Here is a 24225-nt window from a genome sequence, read left to right as displayed (position 1 = left end):
AATTATCCCCAGTAGACCTGACCTAATCCCATGAACCCCTTAAATCTGGGCCCAGCAGCCAGAGATCAGGAAGTTAAAGATTCAAAGCACAAAAGGGATTCAAGAAGAAGGAAATTCTCCTGCTGGCTTTGGAGATGGAGGAGGCCTTGGCGAGCTGAGAGCAGTTCCCAGCTGATAGCCAGTGAGGGAACAGGGACCTCATTCCTATAGCCACAAGGAGCTGAACATGCCAATGGCTTTGATGAGACTGCAGAGTAGAAGGCAGCCTGGTAGTTGTAATTTTATGTTCTTTATGCACCTCCAATGCAACTTGAGAACCCAGCTACATCATTCCTAGAACTTCTGACTGATAGGGCTGTGAGCTGAAAAGTAGGTGGTATTGGTGAAGGCCACTGAGTTTGTGGTAATTTGTTACACAGCCATAGCTAACTAATACACTTGTCACTCATGATGTGGCACCTAGCTGAAACACATGCCTGCAGCAGGCTAACATTCAAGAGAAGGGACGCTGCTCCTTCTCTTCCTGTAGATTGTAGAACAAAAGTCACTTTCTCGGGGCAAGTTTTCTGCCCTTCTCCTCCTAGACTATATTTGGACGCTGTTCTGTACTCAGGGAGCCTGGCACTTTCCTACACAGCTCTTTGTCTCCATTTGTAAGTGGCCATTTAACTATGAGGTGACTTTCCCATGTCTGGGTTTTGACATCCATGAGGGCAGGGAGCTGTGTCTCAGCAGCTAGCAGGCCCACAGTTAGTGCTCAATAAATGGGATGGATCAGCAGCCACATGGGAGGCAGGGGTGTTGAGGAGGTGGTCAGGGGCAGCCCCTGTCTTCCAGGCAGTGAAGAATAGGAGCCCGGAAGGGGCTGGGCTTGTGTTCTCTCCCATCAATGTCACAAGAGGGGGTGGTGGGGAGGACAAAATGAGGAGGTATGGGCCCAGTGAGGGCACTTGGCTGTTGGGGGGAGGGGTGGGCAGACCCAGAGTGTGCCCACAAGAGCAGAGAACCAAGGGGGCGAGGGGTGCAGACAACAGGGATAGTTGAGACGCATCTGACTGGAAGGATCAGACTGTATACACAGGCGGAGGCATGCAGGTACATGGAGTGACTCTGAAGGGCAAAAAAGATGGGGGGACAGGAGTGTAAGATGACAGCCCCTGGAAGCACACCTCGGCTGAAGCAGGAGGTGAAGGAGAGGAGGGTGAGGGCTAGAGGAGGCCATGGCAGAGGGGCTGGGGAGGAGCCTGAGGGAGAGTGTGGAGGGCAGTGCAGGGTAGGGGTGCGAGGCCCAGGGACCTGGCACTGTAGCACCAACCAGCAAGAGCGGCAGGTGAGGCTGGTGGTTTCAGCTGTAGCCAAGATTTCCAAATGGACCTCGGGGGTCCAGGTGGAGATGGTAGGGCCCAAAGGTAGCTCTCACTGTCCCTTATCAAACTCTGGGTTCCCAGGTCAGCCAGAGTGGTTGCTCCATGGATGTGAGTGACCTAAAACAGCACCTACTGTGTGTAGGCCAAGGGCTAGGAGCTGGGGTGTTTGGTGGTGGCAACGTATTCCCTGGTCTGACAGAGCTCATTGTCATGAAAGGGCAATGGGCATCTCTCCAGGAAGGAAGTGGGGTCATGATGTAACGGTTATGGCGAAGGGAGCCTTAGTTTGGGTCACAAGTACCACACAAGGCCTTGGCACATGAGTCCCACTTCCAAGGAGCCCCCTTTCCTGCCCCTTGCTGCCGGTCCTTCAGGTGACAGATTCAAGGTCACCTGCTCAGAGCACCTTCCTTGAATCCCCCTGCCCCTGCCCTATTCATCTCTATCCTGTCTGTTCGCTTTGGAGCACTCTGCCCTGTCCATTCTTTTCCAGCATGTGAATGGGACCTTCCATGAGCGTCCAGGTCCCTGAGCCCATCCTCTGGGCTCTCAGGTACTCCAGAACCCAGGCTGGTGCAGGCCAAGCCTTGGTGAGTGCTGGCAGACTAAGTGAAGGGAGGGGTTGTAAAGATGAAATGAGGTGAGGGGTGGAAAAATGCCCAGCGTCGCATCTGCTAGAAAGTGCTTTTGGCATTTCCTTGAACTGTGAGATCCGAGCGGAATGTCAGTTTCAGAAAGTTGGTAACCACAGCAGTGGAGTTGAGAGTGTTTCCCATCAGGCAGGCTTTGATCACTTGACCACGTGGCTCCAGAGGTTGCCTCCAGCCCTTCCTGGGCACCCCTGTCCTGAGTCACGGGAATCCCTAAGTTAGAACACATCTTTCCATCAGCAGAGCTGCTGATCAAGGACAGATCTTGTCGCCCCTGGCCACCCTCCCAGCCTCTGCCCCTGGAGCTCTGCTTACTGACTGAGCACCAGTTCAAGGCATCAGGCAGAACCCTTGGCCCCAGAAGCCCAGAGGAGGCCCGTCTCACAGTCTTTCTTTCCTGGAGCTACAGCTTGGGGCCCGCCACCCTCTACATTTCACATCGTCTTCACAAACACGTCCTGCATTAGATACCAGAGAAATGGCCACCCCCTCATGCACCCTAACTTGAATCAGGGCCAAGGGAGGCCCCATGACATTTGAGGGCTGCAGGGAACATATATTTTTGAAGACTCACTAACCCAGCATGGTTACCTGTGTGTTCTTACTGATCATGATGGATGGGAAGCCACCCAGGACCTGGCATTACACTTTGTGTTTCCTTTTGTCCTGGTGGCCTTTTTTAAAAATGTCGCTTCTCACTGTTTACAATAGCTATGACATGGAAGCAACCAAGATGTCCATCAGCAGACGAATGGATAAGAAAGCTGTGGTACATATACACAATGGAATATTACTCAGCTAGTAAAAAAAATGCATTTGAATCAGTTCTAATGAGGTGGATGAAACTGGAGCCTATTATACAGAGTGAAGTAAGTCAGAAAGAAAAACACCAATACAATATTAATGCATATATATGGAATTTAGAAAGATGATGACCCTATATGCAACACAGCAAAAGAGATACAGATGTAAATAACAGACTTTTGGACTCTGTTGGGAGAAGGCAAGGGTGGGATGATTTGAGAGAATAGCACTGAAACATGTATATTACCATATGTGAAATAGATCACCAGTCCAGGCTCAATGCATGAGACAGGGTGCTCAGGGCTGGTGCACTGGGATGACCCTGAGGCATGGGATGGGGAGGGAGGTGGGAAGGGAGTTCAAGATGGGGGACACATGTACACTCATGGCTGATTCATGTGAATGTATGGCAAAAACCACTACAACATTGTAATTAGCCTTCAATTAAAATAAATTAATTAATTTTTTAAAAATGTCATTGCTGTGGGAACCCATTACCCAAGTTCAAACACATGGCACTGCCTTGGGATAGACACCAGGAGGGATGTGAAGCTGCCATCCCAAGTTCTGACATCAAGAGCAGCAGTAAGAGGGTGTGAAGTCCACCCCCTCCCCTCTACCAGCCCTCCCAATGTGGACCACACATGCACACACACACTCCAGTCACCAAGCCCTCCCTGACTGTGACCAGGCAGTCTTCTGGCCCTCCTTGCTGCTCGTATTCTCTTTCCACCATTATCTCCCAGAGGCCAACATCCAGTCCCCTCCATGGGGCCAAGGGTAGCACAGGGGGCATACCCAGATAGTGCAAGGTGGCGTTCACTTTCTTGAAGACCACAGCCCATGGGCTTATGGGGCCCTATGGCTCTGGAGCTGAGCTGAGACCCACTGACTGCGTGGTAGTCCCAGCCCCATGCTTACCAAATCAGAGAGGGCTGTGCTACCCCATTCAGATTTCAGGAAGCCAGAGATGACACCCACGAGGTAGGAGGCAACTGACATTTGGCCTTGGGCCTAGAAATTAGAAACATGATCAAATCTTAAGCTATAAGGTTTTGTTCCACAACCTCCTTTCATCAGAGCTGTTCTATCTGAGACCCACCCGTGGCAGGCGGCCACCTGGCTCCCACAGTGAGCCTGACTTGGAGCACACAGAGCTTGTTTACAAAGGGCAGAATGGCTTGTGTGTGTTTGCAGACTGAACTAAGCTCCCACAGGAAGGTCAGGTAGGATGGTCCTCTTGTGACACATGGCTTTATCAGTGGCACCATGTGCCTGGGGGCTTCCTTGATGGCTCAGTCAGTAAAGAATCCATCTGCAATACAGAAGACCTGGGTTCAATGCCTGGGTCAGGAAGATCCCCCAGAGAAGAAAATGGCAACCCGCTCCATATTCTGGTCTGAAAAATCCCACAGACAGAGGAGCCTGGAGGGCTCCAGTCCATGGAGGTGCAAGAGTCAGACCCCACTTAGCAACTAAATCACCACCACCATGTGCCTGGCTGGCTCTGTGTGGCAAATTACTTATGTCAAACTTACGATGGACTCTGTGCCTCTTAAGGACATGAGTTCCAGACTCCACCGGGATTAAAGCCTATTTCATGATGCAGAATCACCATGTCCCGGTGACAAGGAAGCTCGGCAGGCAGAGCCCTAGCAACTGCATGTGGTTTTCCTCGTAAATCCCATCTCCCGTGTCAGATGAGTAGTCTGCTGTTGCCGTGGTGAATTGGTATTATACTGTGACCTTGATTCTGAGCAAAAATGTACGTTGCCTTGACCGTGATTACACAAAACTGGTTGTCTAGGAAACAGCACAGTTCCAAGAACAGGAAGGGCTAGATCATTTGGGACTTTGACTGGAAACCACACAGGGTTACCTTGTATCCAGGGGCGTCTCAGCTTTCCTCAGGGGGCCTCTCGTCTTCGTGTTTCTATATGTGACACAGAGAGAGGGAAGGGGGCAGGGAGCAACACAGAGGCAGACAGAAAAGGGGGAGAGCTAGCCTGCCTCTGCCCCCCAGGAAGTTTCAAGCCACTAGAAGCCTCTCCAGCTGTGGATACAAGTGAAGGGGCTTGCAGCGCCCTCTCCCATCTCTGACTGGGATGCTGCTGGAGAGGGGAGTGACGTTCCTCAATGCTTTTGGCCTCCTGCCTATTTGCTATCACTCGACAGAGCTTCAGAGCTGGGAAGGTCACCCCAGGCTCTGGGACATTACTGCTTCCCATCGAGGGTGTCTGGTTCCACCTGTGAGAAGCTCACACACCCACACATATACACACACACAGCACACCCAGCACACCCAGGGCAGATGGATGTAGCTGAACTGCACATGGTCTCAGAGATGTCTTCCCAGGGCAGCTGTGAAAGCTGCCTTGACCTAGAAAGAAGCCTTGGAGGAGGGCTGCTACCCGCCTGTGGGAACAGATGCCAGTGTGGCAGGGGAGGCAGTTTCCAGCTGGGCACACTGAGTGAGAACCCAGCAGAGGCTGCCCATGGGGGGCATGGCCTCCTCCACCCCAGCACCTTCCCCTCTTCCAACCCAACCAAGGAACAGCCCAGGTTAGGAGCACATCCCCCGCCCCTGGGTACACACACGTGCTGATCACGAACCCCCATCAGTTGCCCAGGCTGAAAACCTCTCCCTCATCCTTGACTCCTCTTCTTCCTCAACCAGGAGCCCACGCCCCTCTCCAGGCAGTCAGGAATTCCTGTTCTCTCAGCCCCTCCTTGGATCCCCAGGTCCAGCCATCCCTCCCTCTCCACTCTCCCTGACAATGACTCCCGGCCCAGGTCCCATCCTCCATCACCTGACAACTGCACACAGGACAGGTACCATCAATACTTCTCAAATACATAACTGAGGAGGCCTCGCTTTACTGAGATATCCACTTTATGGCTGTAGTCCAGAACCAAACCTGAGACATCTCTGAGGTGTGCCTGTTCTACACTAATTTGACTGGGGGCAAAGAAAAAGAAATGGCAAGATCCTTTAACTTGTACTAAATGCTTCTTTCCAAGGAGTATTAGTTCCTAAAAGATCTCACAAAAGTTAAAGAGTAAAATTCTGAAGAATGCTAAGTTTTCTGAGATATTTGAAGGATTATGTTTAACGATATCTTCCAACACAGTATCCAATGACTCTTGGCTCTAACAGATGAAGAAATCATTTCACCATCTTCCTCCTGCCCTCTCGGTTCTCCACTTCTGGTTTTGGTTAGATTATTACTTTTACATCGTCAAGGTTTCAAAAATTTGCATTCTGTCCTATAGTAGGACAATGATTAATGCATAATTCCACAATTATGGAATATTAGTTCTGCATATAGATGGATTAAGTGATCAGGATAGTTCCTTCCATCTCCAAGGTCTTGATTTCAGTTTATCTTTTAGTTGGCTAGCCTTTATTGTTCAGTGGTAATTTCAACTTTCTGCTTTTAGACTTGAAGGACAAGTTGGACAAATGGAGCATTCTCAGAGCAAACTGCCTGTTCCTCAAAAGTTTAGAAAACTTTCCCCACTGGCATCCAGCATTGAGAATTGATTACGAGATGTCTAAGGCCAGCGTGACTTCTCCCAGGAAGATATTCTTCTCTTGATTGTTCTCTTTTCTAGAAAACCCATTATATATGTACTTCATCTCCTTTGCTGCCTCCCAGACTATCGTCTGCTCTGCAATCTTCTCCTCTCTCGCATTTTATATTGTGTGACTTCTTCAAGCCTTAATGCTATGTCCCCACATCGTCACTATGTATGTGGTCACTTTGGTCACACTGACTTGAATTGCTCTCACTGTGGCTTTCATCTCAGCAATATTTTTATTTTTTCTTTCCATTCTTTTCTGAACTCTGCTACCTTTCTTTCATTTCCTTCTGCTTTCTAATCATCCCTTCTTTGAACTCTACATCTCTTCTTCAAATTTTATTTTGAGAAATCATGTTTTCTGAAACTTCTTTGAGTTTTGGCGGGGGTTGTTTTCTGTTTTTGTCTAGAGTCTCCCTATGTTTTTCAGGTATTAATGATTCCCTTTATGATGTGCTTTTCTTCTATTTGCTCCCATTCCTTTCCTCCTCTTATTATTTTTGTAATTGGTGCTGTTTCCATGTTACGAATAGGACTCATGTTGGGCTGTGAATGCCCTGGCTTTTGCCAACATGTCCACATCATCTCCCTGGGTCTCCATAGTGACATTCCATGGCTTCAGTGCTCTGTGTCCTTAATTTTCCTTGATCTTACAAGACCTTCCAGATTGACCCTGGACTTTGGGGCAGTCTGATTCCTCCTCCACTTCTGAGAAGGCATTGCTGGCCCCGTTTGCTCCCTACACCTGTGCAGACATAGCAGTGTTTGGCTGGAGAGCTTCCTAATTTAATGCCTGGGGATGTAGCTGTTCTTCTCTTTGAAGCCAGGCTAGCCTATCATTTTTCTGTGAAACTAGGTGGAGGGGTGGGAACCCAATGTTTGGAAGAATTTCCTTTCTTAGGTCGTATCTACCACAGGCAGCTAAGACTCAGGCAGGAGCACAAAGCACCTGGTTCCACCAGCTCCCTGACTCTGGACTGGGGAGGAGCCCAGGCTGGAAAGGCCTCGCCTATCCAAGCTGAGAGCTTCTCTGTGGGGAGGAATATGGGTGGAGATGACTGTCCGCCTGCCCTGCCCTCTGCCAGCCATCATACTTGTGAGATCACATGCAATGTGTCTGTTAACATCACACTAGGTCACTGGGAGATGTGTCATGCCTCTCAGGGGCCCCAGGAGGGAGCTGAAGACAAGCACAGAAGGAGATGTCAGCTCTCTAAACACGGCTGGATGTGGAGAATGGGCTCTAGCCCTTTGATGAGCAAGTTGAGACTCTTAGGAAGTCCCAAGTCTGAGCAGTTCCTTAAACTTGGACCCAGGGCATTAGGTGGCAGACTTTCTCAGCCACCCAAAAAGAAGTTAAAGAAAAAGTAGCCAGAAGTAACTGCTGAAAGGCAAAGACAGACTGCAAGTTGCCCAGGAAGACAGAGCAGAGCAAGGTGCAACAAAGAGCCAGCAAGCCTGTGGTCAACCCTGACCTGGGACCCTAAAGAGCAGGGCATTCTGGGAAAACTAGTTGCAGTTCAGCCCAGGGGACATGGTACACTTGACAAGTGCTGTCTCCCCATTATAGATGCCTCACTGTTTTCTCCGGGCTTCCCTCATAGCTCAGTTGGTAAAGAATCTGCCTGCAATGCAGGAGACCCTGGTTCAATTCCTGGGTTGGGAAGATCCACTGGAGAAGGGACAGGCTACCCACTCCAGTATTCTTGGGCTTCCCTTGTGGCTCAGCTGGTAAAGAATCTGCCTGCAATGCGGGAGACCTGGGTTCAATCCCTGGGTTGGGAAGATCCCCTGGAGAAGGGAACGGCTACCCACTCCAGCATTCTGGCCTGGAGAATTTCATGGACTATTCAGTCCATGGGGTCGCAAAGAGTCGGACACAACTGAGCGACTTTCACTTTCCTTTCACTTTCACTGTTTCCTCCACCCCTCTCCACTGCTCCTCTATACGAACCTGCAAACATTGGCCTTCTACCTCAGAAGCACATGTGTGCACTCGGGTCCCCAAGGCCCCCCTCCCCAGCCCTGAGGGCACCTGTCTCCATGGGCACCAGAGGGCAGGACTGAGTGGGAGGATCACTGCAGGGAAACTGCTGGGGCCCAGCCTCTTGGGGACCCAGCGGAGAAGCGTCGCCCTGCAGCTGTGGCAAGATTCTCGGGCGGCCCAAGATGGCGGAATGCACCAGACGTTAAGATTGGCAGTTTACATGAAGATGATGGACACGGTCTCCAGCCTGAAGCCTTCTGAAAGCCAGGGCTTTGGGGCCTGCCAGACGGCCACCAGGACACAGGTTCACAAGGTCCCTCCACGCCACCCTGAGCCCAGATTCCTGCTCACCTGGAAGTCGTTGGCTCCCTGCGGGACCTGGCTGCTGGCTGAGTCCCTGGAGCCCTGCTCTGGTGAACTTGTCCCTTAAAGCCCAGCGTGGCTACTGAGATGTGTCCACAGAGCAAGACTAAGGCCCCCACACCAAGGCCCCTGTGGAGGAGCTGCTCAAGGCCAGTTCTTCAGTGCCCCCAAGGGTCAGATACCAAGTTGCACCCACCCCCAAGCATCCACTCATAGCTGAGTCTCAGGGGCTATTGGCTGAATACTGTCTCCCCCTCTGCACACAGGGACTAGACTGGGACCGAGATGGGCCAGGGGACTGCAGGGGGCACCAGCAGGATCTCCACGGGGCTTAGGGAGGGTGTCCACACGGTGAGCTGCCACCCCTTGCCAGCAGAGCTGTGGACATGGCCCTTCCCACTAGAAAGGGTGTGTCAGGGAGTAGCATGCCACCCAGCAGGCCTCCACCAGCTGCCCCAGGTCCCGGCAGGGCCAGAAGGGGCTATGCCAACGTGGGCTTGGACTGCAAGGCAAATGAAGGGCGGAGGGAGACAGAGAGGGAAATGTGAAAGGCGATGTCAAGGTCTGTAGAGATGTCTCTGGCCACCCCATTTGAGACTTGAGTAAAGTACCCGAAGCTTTGGGGAATGGGGATGGTGGCACACTGGGGACAGGGGCTCCCCCTACAGCCAGTCTGCTTGGCACCCTCAGTTGGCTGGAGTCAGCTGACATCTTCTTCCTCCAGCTCACAGGGAAGATGGAAGCCAGTGGAAGTCTCAAGCTCCAGTCAGCAAAGGTGATGTGGCCTGAGAAATAAGCCCTTCCATGCCCACACTCGCTCACACATATATGTAGCCACACACACACTCACACATGCTCAAACATGTTCACATCAACCCTACACACTCACACTACACAATCACACACACTCACAAAAATTCCACACAGTCACATACACCCACATATGCACCACACAAATGCACACACATACTGAAGCTTTGCCTGGAGATTCCAAATCCCAGGGCCTCCCCCAGGGGCTCACAGGCTCCTCGCCACTGGCAATCAGCCCTCCCAGGCAGCAGGAGGCACCAGTTGGACATGCACACTTGTGTGCCCTGCCACTGACCACAGACTGTGGGCTCTGCTCTTGCCATCAGCCTGGCTCCCCCTCAGACTTCAGTTCCAAGAGACAAGAGGTGAAGACCCACCCTTTGTACCTCTGCCTGGTTTGCCCTAGACTTGCCGTTGGGGCATCAGCCCCAGCTTTCCAACTCCGGCCACTCGGCAGGCACCTGCTGTCTGGGATCCTTTCGGCAAGTGTCACTGGGCGGCCTTCGTATCACTGACAGACTTTAGCCATCACATCTCATTGTGGCCAGTGGGAGCACAAAGGGAATTAGCCAAAGGATGCCTGGGGTCCCATCGGCATTCAGAGAGAGCTGGAGATCCAGGCCCAGAGGCTTTGCAGAAAGGAACAAGGTTCTAAATCATGCCACATGATTTAGTGCTGGACAGGCGAGGACACCCCTCTGGCCCCCTCCTTCCCACCACTTCCCAGGTGGCACTAGTGGTAAAGAATCTGCCTGCCAATGCAGGAGGCACGAGATGCAGATTTGGTCCCTGGGTCCGACAGCTTCCCAGTGCCCTTAGTGTCAGGCCAGTTTCCCCCATCCCTGAACATTACCCCTTCAGAGAACACCCCTGGCCCTCCCCATCACATGACTGGGCCTTCGCCCTTGCAGGTCTCAGTAGGCTGGTCCTGTCTTCTCTTCAAGAGCAAATTTGTTTTCAGGTGGAGGTGGTGTGGGTATGTTTGCGCCCGCTCTCCCAGAAACCCTATGAGTGTCCAGGCCCAATTTTCCACTGCTAAGTGCTGTCACTGTTGTTGCACAGTGAGGTTTTCGCATTTTACAATCCCTCAGCTTAAAATACATTTGGTTTTTTTCAAAACTCTATCAGACTAATACTAGCTTTCTCACCAAGGAGGCTAGAGACCTCCGGACATGCCAGTTCCTTGTTTTGGAGCCCCACTCTGCATCCCACCTCTTGAGCGGCCCTGGGTCCCAGGCACTTGGATGCCAGGGGCACCTGCCCCCAGTGAAAAAGAAAACCAGGATCGCCACCATCCATTTTCAAAAGACAGAGGACTATTCTGTCTCTGTCAACTATAGTTGTGTTCAAAAGACACAACTATCCCAAAATGAGAACAAACATAACCTCAAAATGTTATGGTTCACACCTATCAAATGGAAGAAAAACCCTCACCATGTCTGGGTCTTCAAAGTACCTACCCTACCCTCTCATTGCCATAGGTGCTGAGCAGGAAGCTATTTTGGCCCCCACCCCCCACCCTGCTGGGACCGCACTGCAGTGCTGACTCGGGATACTGGGCCACTGTCACTCCCCCCACCCCGGGCCCCACCCCAGCAGCCCCTCCCCTCCATTGTCCAGAGCAGAGACGAGACTCAGCTGAAACATTCAGCAAATTTTATTGAAGCGCAACACAGACTGAAACCATTGAAGACAGGGAATGACAACACAGGGAACTTCTGATGGCCACTAGAGATCACAGTCCCGCCCTCCCCCCCCCCCCCCGCTCCTCCAAGAGTCCCTAACGGGGTGCCCTCCCTTCACACAGCGGCCCGCCCTCCCCCACCCTCCCCCTACCCTCTCCCTTTACGAGGGCTTCGCGTGCAGTGTCTTGCCAGGATGGTGGGCACTGGCAATGCCCAGTCCCCTCAGGGCAGCCCCTCCCACTCAGGCCCACATGTCCTATGGCGGGCACAGGACAGTCACACAGCAGGGCATGCTGCACCAAGCCGAGAACACCAAGTCCCAAGGAAGCATGGCATGGCCCAGCAGGGCACAGGTACTGGGGGGCCTCCCGAAGCCACGCTGCGAAGCCCCAATGCAGATCTTCCTTCCTGAGGTCCTGGGGTGGTCACCGGCCAAGCCCTCGTCTGTCCCCTCATTCCCAACGGCTCCTCGGAGTGGGCTGGGGTGTCTCTGCACCACGATGGGGGGAACTGCTCAGAGAAGAACACATGCACATCTCCAGGAGACCAAGCAGTACTTGGCCTGAATCCACAATGGGGAAGCACACACTGAGCTGAGGACCATGTCTTGGCTGGTGCTGAAGCTCAGGGCATGTGGCAGGGCTCAGGGTGGCTGACCAGGTATAGATGGGGACACCCGGCCTGGGTTCACAGGCACCTCGGGGCTCTGCGAGGGCTGGGAGGGGAGTTGATGACAGCTCAGGGATGTGTTTTGACAGGGAGGGGAGAAAGGCTGGGCCAGGGAGGCGTTCCTTGAGATCTGGGTCACTAGGTGGCCTACAGTGACACATATGGACTTCCCAGGACAGGGACCAGCCTGTCCCAGGGGATGCTGAATAGGGGACCCCTTTTGGGTGGGTGGGGAGGCCCAGGCACCATGACATGGCCCCTAATGTGGGGCCAGGAGGCTGCCTGACCTGGCCTCTCCCTGCTTCCAGGCCAGGGGCCTGGGACCTGCTGAGCCTATTGACCAGAGGAGAACCCCAGGGGGCTCATCTCCACAGCCCCTTCCTCATCTTCGGGCTCCTCTGGGATGGGCTTGAGCCCCTTCTTCGGGGGCTCCTCAGCCTCCTGGTCTCCTACCTGGGGGAGACCCTCTGGCTCCCAGCCAGGACTTCCTGGAACCACCGGGGAAGCCCCACCCACCCAGGCAGTCGGGGGGCTCCAAGGGGCCTCTGAGGGTGCTGCTTGACCTAGGCCCAGGGGGCTGGGAGCCCTTCCATCTTCCTGAGTGGTCTCCCCAGGGGCAGAGGCTGCCCTGGCAGCACCACGGGCTTCAGGAGCAGCCTGGGCAACCTCGGCGCTGCTGCCAACTGCCTTACTGGCCTCTTCACGCGTTGGGAGGGCCTCGACACCACCTTCCTTGGAAAAGGCAACCTGGGCAGAGGTATCTCCACTGGCTGGGGAGGCCTCACTTCCACCTGCAGCTGCGCCCTCAGTGATGATCACATGGCCTAGGGCAGCAGCCAGGTCTCCGAGGACCCCATGGGCCTCCTCCTCCACTGGGAGCTGCTCACCCATCGCTGGGTCGGTCTCCCAGGTCTCCGTCTCCCGGATGAGCTGCAGCATCGCCACGAAGCTGGGGGGTCTTCTCTCCATCCGCATCCTCTTCAGCTTGTTCTGCATCAGGTTGTTGGGCCGGGCCCACATGAGCACCTGCCGGGCACGCAGCTGATCTGCAATGGCTGGGTGCACAGCCCCCTTGCCCAGGGCCAACTGCAGCAGGCCTTCTAGGCGCATCACAAAGGCAAAGAGGCTCTCCTGGGGCCGCTGGGCACACGTCATGAACTTCAGCCGAGCGGTCACCCGGGGATCCTTGCTCCCGAACGCCTCCACCAGCGCTGTCAGGCAATCCTGGGCTGTCAGGTTGGGATCTTCCTCCAGAAGGCTGCACAGGAGATCCAGCGCCGGACCCCCCAAGCTCTCCACCAGCCGCCTCCTCCGCTCCATCTCGGTCACATGGCGCCACAGGTACAGCATGTCGTTGGCATGATCCAGCCAGCTCTCAAAGGACTCTTCCCCTTCGTCCGGCTCTTCCATCCCGGAGAAGGTTCTCAGCTCTAGGTAGCCCATATTCTCTAGCACGGGCTCCAAGGCCAGCCACCACTGAGGGGACCGGGCCCGTGGCTCATCCATGGCTCCGGCGATGCCTGCAGCTGCAGCCTCCATGGGAACTCCTGCCTCCCCGGCTGCTCCTGCCAGGCTCAGAGATCCGGCCACACCTGCAACTCCCGTATCACCTGCCGCTCCCTCCTCATCAGATGTTCCTGCTTCATCTTCAGCTCTGGCCTCACTCTCAGCTCCTGCCTCACCGGCTACCCCGGCCTCATCTGCAGTGTCTGCTTCACCTATACCACCTGCCTCATCTGCAGCCCCTTCCTCATCTGCAGTGCCTTCCTCACCTGTACCACCTGCCTCACTGGTAGCTCGTCCCTCGAAGCCAGCTCCTGCCTGCCCTACAGCTCCTGCCTGCCCTACAGCTCCTGCCTCCCCTGCGGCTCCCTCCTCATCTGTGGCTCCCTCCTCACAGGCGGGCCCATTCTCACTTGAGGCTCCCGCCTCACCTGTGGGTCCATTCTCACCTGCAGCTCCCTCCATACCTGCAGCTCCTTCCTCACCTGCGTCTATCTCACCTGCAGCTCTCTCCTCACCTGCGTCTCCTATCTCACCTGCAGCTCCCTCCTCACCTGTGGGTCCATTCTCACTTGAGGTTCCCTCCTCGTTTGAGGTTCCCTCCTCACCTGCTGCTCCTACCTCACCTATTCCTCCAACATCACCTGCAGCTCCCTCCTCACCTGCTGCTCCTACCTCACCTGTTCCTCCAACATCTCCTGCAGCTCCCTCCTCACCTGCTGCTACCTCACCTGTTCCTCCAACATCACCTGTGGCTTCCTCCTCACCTGCTGCTCCTACCTCACCTATTCCTCCAACATCACCTGCAGCTCCCTCCTCACCTGCTGCTCCTACCTCACCTGTTCTTCCAACATCACCTGCAGCTCCCTCCTCATCTGCTGCTCTCACCTCACCTGTTCCTCCAACATCACCTGCAGCTCCCTCCTCACCTGCTGCTACCTCACCTGTTCCTCCAACATCACCTGTGGCTTCCTCCTCACCTGCTGCTCCTACCTCACCTATTCCTCCAACATCACCTGCAGCTCCCTCCTCACCTGCTGCTCCTACCTCACCTGTTCTTCCAACATCACCTGCAGCTCCCTCCTCATCTGCTGCTCTCACCTCACCTGTTCCTCCAACATCACCTGCAGCTCCCTCCTCACCTGCTGCTCCTACCTCACCTGTTCCTCCAACATCTCCTGCAGCTCCCTCCTCACCTGCTGCTCCTACCTCACCTGTTCCTCCAACATCACCTGTGGCTTCCTCCTCACCTGCTGCTCCTACCTCACCTGTTCCTCCAACATCTCCTGCGGCTCCCTCCACACCTGCTGCTCCTACCTCACCTGTTCCTCCTACATCACCTGTGGCTCTTGCCTCACCTACCCTACCAACCACTGCTCGTCTCTGGGGCTGTGCAGGGAAATTGGGTCTATCTTGTGATTCAGCATCAGGGGCCTGGGGCAGGCAGACAACAATCCAGGGTCCCCCTTTGCCTGGTATTTGCCGGGGGATCAAGCTTCGGCTTAAATACTCAGCAAACTCGACCAAAGCAATCTTTGACCCCAGATCCTTTCTGAAGACCTTGCCCAGCACTCGGTATCTGCCCAGGGGGCCCAGGGCAGCCTGCACGGCATCCCTGAATTCTTGGTCTTCACAGTCATCTGGGATGCCCAGGAGGAGCAGAGAGCGCTCCTCATTCACGCCCATCCACCTGCACCAGTCTCGCAGCAGCGCCAGTGGCTTCACCATTTTTGAGGACCTGAAGGTGGAGAAAGTGATTAAAGGGGTGTGCACAGACTTTTGAATTGTGGGAATAGGCTTATGTGTGCAAAGGGGAGAGAACAATGTTTGGGCCACACAGCCCACCCCACTGCCCCTCACAGCAGCAGCTTGGAGCACTGCCCCAACCTGTTTTGTTTGTTTGGTTTTAGGAAACTTTTCTGATAAATTAAGTGTATTTACAAAACAAGCCACAAAATTCTGTAAAACAATAAATATATATTTACAAAACAAAACATTTTCTACATTTCTGGCATCAGTTTTAGGAAGTTGCCTTTTTCCCAAGGAATTTTTCAAGTTTTTTAGCGTAATTTTTTCTATCATAGCCCTATATTCTCTTTTTACTGTACATCTGGCCTGTAGTGTTAGCCCTCTTTCATTCCTAATATTGGTGTTTAGCATTCTTTGTATTTTTCCTTGATTCATCTTTCTAGGGCTTTCTCAGTTTTGTTGCCCTTTAAAAAAAAAAAAAAACAAACATATGGCTTGGTTTATCGTGTCCATAATTTGCTTTCTATCACCAACTTCCTTTCTTAGCCCAATTATTACTTCAGTCAACTCATTTTATGCTTCTTTCGCTCTTCTTCTTTTAGCATCTCTATAGGGACTGTTAGGTCACTGATTTTATGTCCTCATTCTTTTCTAACATAAGCATTTAGAGCAATACATTTTCCTCCTATTGCTTCTTTAGCTGCCCCCCACTAATTTGGGTAAGTTGTGTTTTTTCATTATTCAGTTTGAAATATTTTCTAAGTCCCTTTGTGATTTTTTTCCTTCAATCCAAGGATTTCCCAGTATTTAAAGATATATTATCATTATTAACATCAAATAAAATTCCCCTGTGGTAAGAGAACTTATCATGTAAAATTGCAATACTTTTAAATTTAGGTGTGGTGTATCCCAGTGAATGTACAAAGCACCCTCGTGAAGAACCTGTATTTTGTGTGGAGACCAGGGCCCCGCCCCTCCCACCACTGCAATTCTGGCCACCTGGAACCTCTCCGTTCCTAATACAGTGCGCCAGAGCACCCCCCAGAACCCCCACAAATCCATTTGCAACAGCAAACAGCCTCCACCAGATCACAGCAGCTCCAGCGCCGCCAGTCTCAGGCCATTCACTGCACATGGCCAGGCGGCTCCTCCTCGCCCCCTTCAACTACACTCCCCTACCCTGCCACTTGGCGGTGCTCTCCTCTAGGCCCTGGAAGCAGGGCGCCACCACATGTTTAGAGATCAGACTTCCCCTCTCACCTCCCCACACCGGAGAGTCCTCCCACAAGCACTATCTCACACTATCTCACCCATGTAGAGACTCCCCCTCTTCCCTCCCCCCACCCCAGAAGGGAGCCAGAGCTCCCTTGCGGCCACCAACGTCCTCTCCCCCCGCCCCGCCCCCCGCAGAGCTGGTACCTCCCCTAACGGTTTCCAAACCGCATCCACGAGTCCACCCCATCCACCCCCTCCCCTCAGCCCCTTCTTTCCACCACAGGGGGCAGACATTAGCCCTTTCCTCATGTTCCCTTCATGTCTCAGCATGGGGGACCCCCTCTCACGTCCTCCCCACTCCCTCAGCCAGTAATACTCTCTTCTGGCCCCCAAAGTAGGCCTCACCCGCTCAGCAGGAAGCCCTTCCTTCTGAGACCCCCACAAGTTTAACCATTAGCCACCCCCTCTGCACCCCCAAACCATAACGCCCCCCCCCACCAGCCACCCTGGCAGCCAGCGGTCCTCCCCTCAGAACCCCTACACTGAGGAAACCCTTCCCTCAGCCCCTCTGAAGCCTGCCGCTGTCTGTGGCCTCACCCGGATTCCCAATCTAGTATGTGTTGGCCCTCCCCCCACCTCCACTCCTTGCTGGGACAGCTAAGGGACCCCCACCCGGGACCCCTGGTAACTGCGGAGTCCAGACCCCAGCAAAGTCCCCGCCTGTCTACTTACTTTGTCTGACTCTGTAAACGACTCTCGAATCCCACTCAGAAGGGTCTGAAGAACTCGGCTCAGCAGCGCAGCCAGGAACCGTGCAGCACACTATTCCGAGCCCTCTGTGCGAATGCCACCTGGGTTTCCTCCGTGCTCCCGGAAGCCCGAGGAAGATGAGGGGGAAAGGCCTAGGCAGCTGTTTACAAGGAAAATGATTGGACGAGAAACGCACGAGAGGAGGCTCTTTGCTACTGTATCAACAAGCGGTGAGCACTAAGGACTTGATGTTCCAAGGCCTGGCCCCCCGGGAAGCAAAGATGGCTTCCCTGATGGCGCAGATGGTAAAAAACTGCCCGCAATGCGGGAGACCTGGGTTCGATCCCTGGGCTGGGAAGATCCCCTGGAGAAGGACACGACTGAGCGACTTTCATGTCACTTCATTTGCTTTCCACCAATCAAAAGGTCTCCCTGCAAGGCAGCTGAGTTGCAAAAGTAAACTTGCAGATGGAAAACCCATCGCTGGCAAATTGGTTAATTTCTCTTTAAGTGCGTGCTAAGTTGCTTCAGTCGTGTCTGGCTCTTTGCAACCCTATGGACTATAGCCCACCAGGCTCCTGTGTCTGTGGGGATTCTCCAGGCAAGAATACTGCAAATCTTCCCGACCCAGGGATCGAACCTGCACCTCTTAGTCTCCTGCATTGGCAGGCAGGTTCTTTACCACTAGTGCCACCTAGGAAGCCTGTTATAGTTCATCTTATACTGTGACTGATAATTTCATAATGCTGTTCTGTATATTACTGGTTTTTGTCTAGTTTTATCAACTAGCCATCTTCTCTCATGGCAGAAAGAGGATGAGGGAACTCTCTGGTGTCCCTTTTATAAAGTCACTAATCTCTTTCGTTAGGGTTCCACCCTCGTGGGCTAATCACTTCCCAAGGCCCCACTTCCAAATCTCATTGCTTTGGGGGTTAGAATTTAATAGGTGAATTGGCGGGGCGTTTACAAACATTCAATACATAGCACTGTCTTTCCATCTATTTTTGTCCCTATGTTCCCTTTTTTCCTGCCTGAGGTAATAATTTCATAAAGGCTTTTAGCTTTCTCTCTTTTTATTTATTTATTTTAATTGGAAGATAATTACTTTGCAGTGTTATGATGATTTTTGCCATGCATAAATATGAATTGGCCATAGGTATACATGTGTCCCCTCCATTCTGAAATCTGCTCCCACCTCCCTCCCCCTATCCCTCCAGGCTGTCACCTTTCTCTTGAATCAGCATTAAGCTGAGTGGACTTAACACTGATGCTGATCTTGCATTCACACTCTGAGACATTTCTCTTTCTCTAGCTCCTCCATCACTTTTTCACACTTCTGCCATATTATTGTTCACATCATTGACACAGCCAACTTCGCATGTTCTGTGATTTTGTCATAATGCTTTAGAATCATCCAGTGGTTGAATGAGTCATGTTATAAGAACAAGTGACATCTACCACCTTTCACCTTGCTCCCTCTCTCCATTATTTTCACTTTTGTTTCCATTGTTATCGCTTGGGACTTCTTCTCAGTACTGGCTACATTGCCACTGCTTTTATGATTGAGTCTGGGCATCCTGGGCTTGAAATACAGATACTGTACTCCATACAGTACTGTACAGTAAAGTACACTAAAGTACATCCACTTGTAGAGGGTGCTCACACATGACAATTTACACCAGAAAGGTGAGCTAACTTACATGATTGAACATGTGAATATACATTCACATCTTTGAGAGTTCCCCACTTGAATGCTCTTCTGTAGGGGACTTATTGGATATCTTTAATTTTTCACTGCCTGATTGTGGTTAACATTGTACCACTTCACATAAATGTACGGTCATTTCTACAATATAATTTACAATATTGTGATGTTTTCTGCCATGCATAAATATGAATCGGCCATAGGTGTCCCCTTCATCCTGAGCCCTCATTCCTGCTCTACCCCATCTTTTATGATATAGTTACCATATATATTATATCTACATGGATTGTAAAGCTTACAATATACTTGCTATTACAACTTTTAATAGCCATATGTATAATAAAGAAATTAAGAGCAAACAAGTATTTTTTAATGTTTAAATGCCTGTTGTTGCTGTTTAGTCACTAAGTCGTTTCCGACTCTTGGCGACCCCATGGCTTGCAGCATGCCAGGCTCCTCTGTCCTCCACTATCTCCTGGAGTTTGCTCAAATTCATGTCCATGTTTAAATGTTTACACCCATATTTACCATTTCTGGTGTTCCTCATCTCTACCCAAATACCAAGATTTCCCTCTACTATCATATTTCTTCATGTGGAAAGATATTCTTTAGCATTCTTTTAGTACAGATCTATTGGTGAAATTTCTTAGCTTTCATCTGTCTCAAAAGGTACTTATTTCACCTTCATTCTTTTTTTTTTTCCACTTTCCTTTTAAATTTTTTATTAAAGTATAGCTGATTTACAATGTTGTGCCAATCTCTGCTGTCCAGCAAAGTGACTCAGTTATACACTTATATACATTCTTTTTTATATTCTTTTCCATTATGATCTATCACAGGATATTGAGTATAGTTCTCTGTGCTCCACAGTAAGACCTTGGTTTTTTTTAATTAATTTATGTATTTTAATTGGAGGCTAATTACTTTACAATATTCTGGTGATTTTTGCCATACATCGACATAAATTAGCCATGGGTGTACATGTGTTCCCCATCCCGAACCCCTCTCCTACCTCCCTCCCCATCCCATCCTTCTGGATTGTCCCAGTGCACTGGCTTTGAGTGCCCTGTTTTATGCATCAAACTTGGACTGGTCATCTATTTCACATATGGTATGTGCTCAGTTGCTAAGTTGTGTCTGACTCTGTTACCCCGTGGACTGTCGCCCACCATGCTCAGACTTTGTCCATGGGATTTCCTAGGCAAGAATACTGGAGTGGGTTGCCATTTCCTTTATCACATATGGTAATATCACATATGTAATATCACATATGGTAATATCACATAACACATATGGTAATGTACATGTTTCAATGCTATCCTCTCAAATCATCCCACCCCTGCTTTCTCCCACTGAGTCCAAAAAGAAGAGTCTGTTTTTTATATCTGTGTCTCTTTTGCTGTCTTGCGTATAGGGTCATCGTTACTGTCTTTCTAAATTCCATCAGTTCAGTTCAGTCACTCAGTCATGTCCAGCTCTGCAACCCCATGGACTGCATAAATTCCATATATATGCATTAATATACTGTATTGGTGTTTTTCTTTCTGGCTTACTTCACTCTGTATAATAGGCTCCAGTTTCATCCACCTCATCAGAACTGATTCAAATGTGTTCTTTTTAATGGCTGAGTAACATTCCATTGTGTATATGTACCATAGCTCTCTTATCCATTCGTCTGCCAATGGCCATCTAGGTTGCTTCCATGTCCCTGCTATTGTAAACAGTGCTGCAATGAACATTGGGGTACGCGTGTCCCTTTCAATTCTGGTTTCCTCGGTGTGTATGCCCAGCGGTGGGATTGCTGGGTCATACAGCAGTTATATATCCAGTTTGTTTGTTTTTGTAAATTAATTTATTTATTTTAATTGGAGGCTAATTACTTTACAATATTGTGGTGGATTTTGCCATACATTCACATGAATCAGCCATGGGTGTACATGCACCCCCCCAATTCTGAACTCCCCCTCCCACCTCCCTCTCCATCCCATCTCTCAGGGTCATCCCAGTGCACCAGCCCTGAGCACCCTGTCTCATGCATCAAGCCTGGACTGGCAATCTATTTCACATATGGTAATATACGTGTTTCAATGCTATTCTCTCAAATCATCCCACCCTCTCCTTCTCCCACAGAGTCCAAAAGTCTGTTCTTTACATCTGTGTCTCTTTTGCTGTCTTGCATACAGGGTTATCATTACCATCTTTCTAAACTCCGTATATATGCATTAATATACTGTATTGGTATTTTTCTTTCTGACTTACTTCACTCTGTATAATAGGCTCCAGTTTCATCCACCTCATTAGAACTGATTCACATGCACTTTTTTTACTAGCTGAGTAATATTCCATTGTGTATATGTACCACAGCTTTCTTATCCATTCGTCTGCTGATGGACATCTAGGTTGCTTCCACTGCCTGGCTATTGTAAACAGTGCTGCAATGAACACTGGGGTACACGTGTCTCTTTCAATTCTGGTTTCCTCCGTGTGTATGCCCAACAGCGGGATTGCTGGGTTGTATGGCAATTCTATTTCCAGTTTTTTAAGGAATCTCCACACTGTTCTCCATAGGGGCTGTACTAGATTGCATTCCCACCAACAGTGTAAGGGTTCCCTTTTCTCCTTGTTGTTTATGCATTCTAAATGTAATGGCTTGCCATCAGGTTTGGGCTTTGTCTGTCACTCCCTTAGTGTCTGGAGTTGGGAGGACACCACTCAAGGCTCCACACACCTCCCAGGCCACCTCCCACCACTGGCTTGGGCCCTCCCTCCTTCCTGAGGCTTGGCTTCACCCTGGACTTTTCCAGGCCCCTTCCCCGCTAGGATCCCTGGGACTCACTGCAGAGTAGCTGAATCAGGGCTTGCTGCCTTCAGGGCACTGTCTCTGCCTGCACCCGCCCCACCCTCACTCCTGCCACAATAAGGAGAGGTGGATGGAGGAAAGACAGAGTAGGACAGGCCTGGGTGGATTGCTGCTGGAGCTGCCGGGTGCATCCACAGATTTCTGTTACATGACTTTCTCTAGGCTGGGCATGTGTTTGAAATTCTTCATTAAAAAAAGCTGGGAGACCTTCTGGAGAAGGCATCTAGAGGCATTCATGATGGTGCCTACAATACAGCTTCTAACAAAACCAGGCTGTCCCGAACCCCTGGTAATAGAATTGTTTATCTTTATACCAAGAAGGTTGGGAAAGCACCAAAATCCACGTGTGGTGTGTGCCCAGGCAGACTTAGGGGCGTTCGTGCTGTGAGACCTAAGTTCTCATGAAGTTGTCTAAAATGAAGAAACATGTCAGCCGAGCCTATGGTGGGTCCATGCATGCTAAATGTGTCCGTGACAGAATCAAGCACACTTTCCTTATTGAGTAGAAGATTGTTGTGGAAGTGTTGAAAGCACAAGAACAGAGTCAGAAAGCTAAATAGGACATTAAGGAAGTCTCTTCTATTGTTGGATTGCTCCCCACCCTGAAAAGTTTTTTAAAAAAATGAATGGTTATTAAATTCTATCAAAATCTCTTTTTTTGTTTTTTGCATTTGGCAAAATAATGATCACATAGTCTTTCTCCTTTATTTTATTAATATGGCTGATTTTATTGATTGATTTCCTACTTTTTCTAAACTTAAATGATCTCAAATGGTTTATGGATTCAATTTGCTAATATTTTATTTAGAATTTTTGCATTTGTGTTTATAAGAGAGATTGGCTCGTAATTTTCCTTCCTTGTAGTACCTCTTTGTGGGCCTGAGTTTTCTTTGCAGAAAGATTTTTTTAATACAATTACTATAATACAAGATGTTCTATTTCAAAAAAATTCTAAATAAAAAATGAAGCATTTTTGAGTAAGAAAAAAATAAAAAAGCCTCAAAAAAACAAAAACTGGGAAACTTCTAGAAGGAAATGAATCTCCTGATACATACTGAGGACACTCAGCCATTCCACAGTGTGGCGGATGTGGGGTGCACTCCAATAGGCTCCCACCCCACCTCAGGCTTTCACTCCCTCCTTCTGTGAAGGTTGGATGCCAAGGCTCTCTAAGAATTCCCCAAAACCACAAAAGCTGCCTTCCCCAAGGTTGCACTTAGCACACATCCCATTACTAGTTGCTAATTTGGGATACAAACGTCCAGCCCCTTGTGTCAACTGCCTCAATCCATTCCCTAGTGGATGAATTTCCTACGGATGCAGCAATAAATAACCACAAATCAGGTGGCTTAAAACAAGAGGAATTTATTCTCCTGGCTCTTGAGGCCAGAAGCCCCAAATCAAGGTGCCAGTGGGGCCGTGCTCCCTCAAAAGGCTCCAGGTTCCTTGCCTCTTTCATTTTGTGGGGCTCCAGGCATCCCTTGGCTTGTGGTCACATCCCTCCAGTCTCTGTGTTTGCCTTCATGTGGCTTCTCTTCTGTGTGTGTCTCTCTCTCCTCTTCTGTCCCTTTAAGGACACTTGTCATTGGATTTAGGGCTCACCTGATTTCATGCAAAGATGGGCTCGATAAAGGACAGAAATGGTATGGACCTAACAGAAGGAGAAGATATTAAGAAGAGGTGGCAAGAATACACAGAAGAACTGTACAAAAAAGATCTTCACGACCAAGATAATCACGATGGTGTGATCACTCGCCTAGAGCCAGATATCCTGGAATGTGAAGTCAAGTGGGCCTTAGGAAGCATCACTACAAACAAAGCTAGTGGAGGTAATGGAATTCCAGTTGAGCTATTTCAAATCCTGAAAGATGATGCTGTGAAAGTGCTGCACTCAATATGCCAGCAAATTTGGAAAACTCGGTAGTGGCCACAGGACCGGAAAAGGTCAGTTTTCATTCCAATCCCAAAGAAAGGCAATGCCAAAAACTGCTCAAACTACTGCACAATTGCACTTATCTCACACGCTAGTAAAGTAATGCTCAAAATTCTCCAAGCCAGGCTTCAGCAATACGTGAACTTCCAGATGTTCAAGCTGGTTTTAGAAAAGGCAAAGGAACCAGAGATCAAATTGCCAACATCCACTGGATCATGGAAAAAGCAAGAGAGTTCCAGAAAAACATCTATTTCTGCTTTATTGACTACGCCAAAGCCTTTGACTGTGTGGATCACAATAAACTGTGGAAAATTTTGAAAGAGATGTGAACACCAAACCACCTGACCTGCCTCTTGAGAAACCTATATGCAGGTCAGGAAGCACCTGTTAGAACTGGACATGGAACAACAGACTGGTTCCAAATAGGAAAAGGAGTCCATCAGGGCTGTATATTGTCACCCTGCTTATTTAACTTATGTGTGGAATACATCATGAGAAATGCTGGGCTGGAAGAAGCACAGGCTGGAATCAAGATTGCCGGGAGAAATATCAATAACCTCAGATATGCAGATGACACCTCCCTTATGGCAGAA

General features: G+C 50.3%; 1 protein-coding gene across 1 annotated transcript; it reads right to left on the bottom strand.

The window, feature by feature from the left end:
* Positions 1-11202: 11202 nt before the first annotated feature.
* PNMA6E (PNMA family member 6E) lies at positions 11203-15154 on the bottom strand. Its single transcript, XM_086385874.1, has one exon. It carries the CDS (start codon positions 15146-15148, stop codon positions 12251-12253), a length of 2898 nt encoding a protein of 965 aa, XP_086242000.1. The 5' UTR covers positions 15149-15154; the 3' UTR covers positions 11203-12250.
* Between the last annotated feature and the right edge of the window lie 9071 nt (positions 15155-24225).

Source organism: Bos grunniens, chromosome X (assembly GCF_055505025.1).
Source record: "Bos grunniens cultivar Pamir isolate PY7600 chromosome X, Bosgru_T2T1.0, whole genome shotgun sequence".
NCBI lineage: Eukaryota > Metazoa > Chordata > Mammalia > Artiodactyla > Bovidae > Bos > Bos grunniens.
The sequence above is the reverse complement of the archived record's forward strand: the minus strand, read 5'-3'. Positions and strand labels throughout refer to the sequence as shown.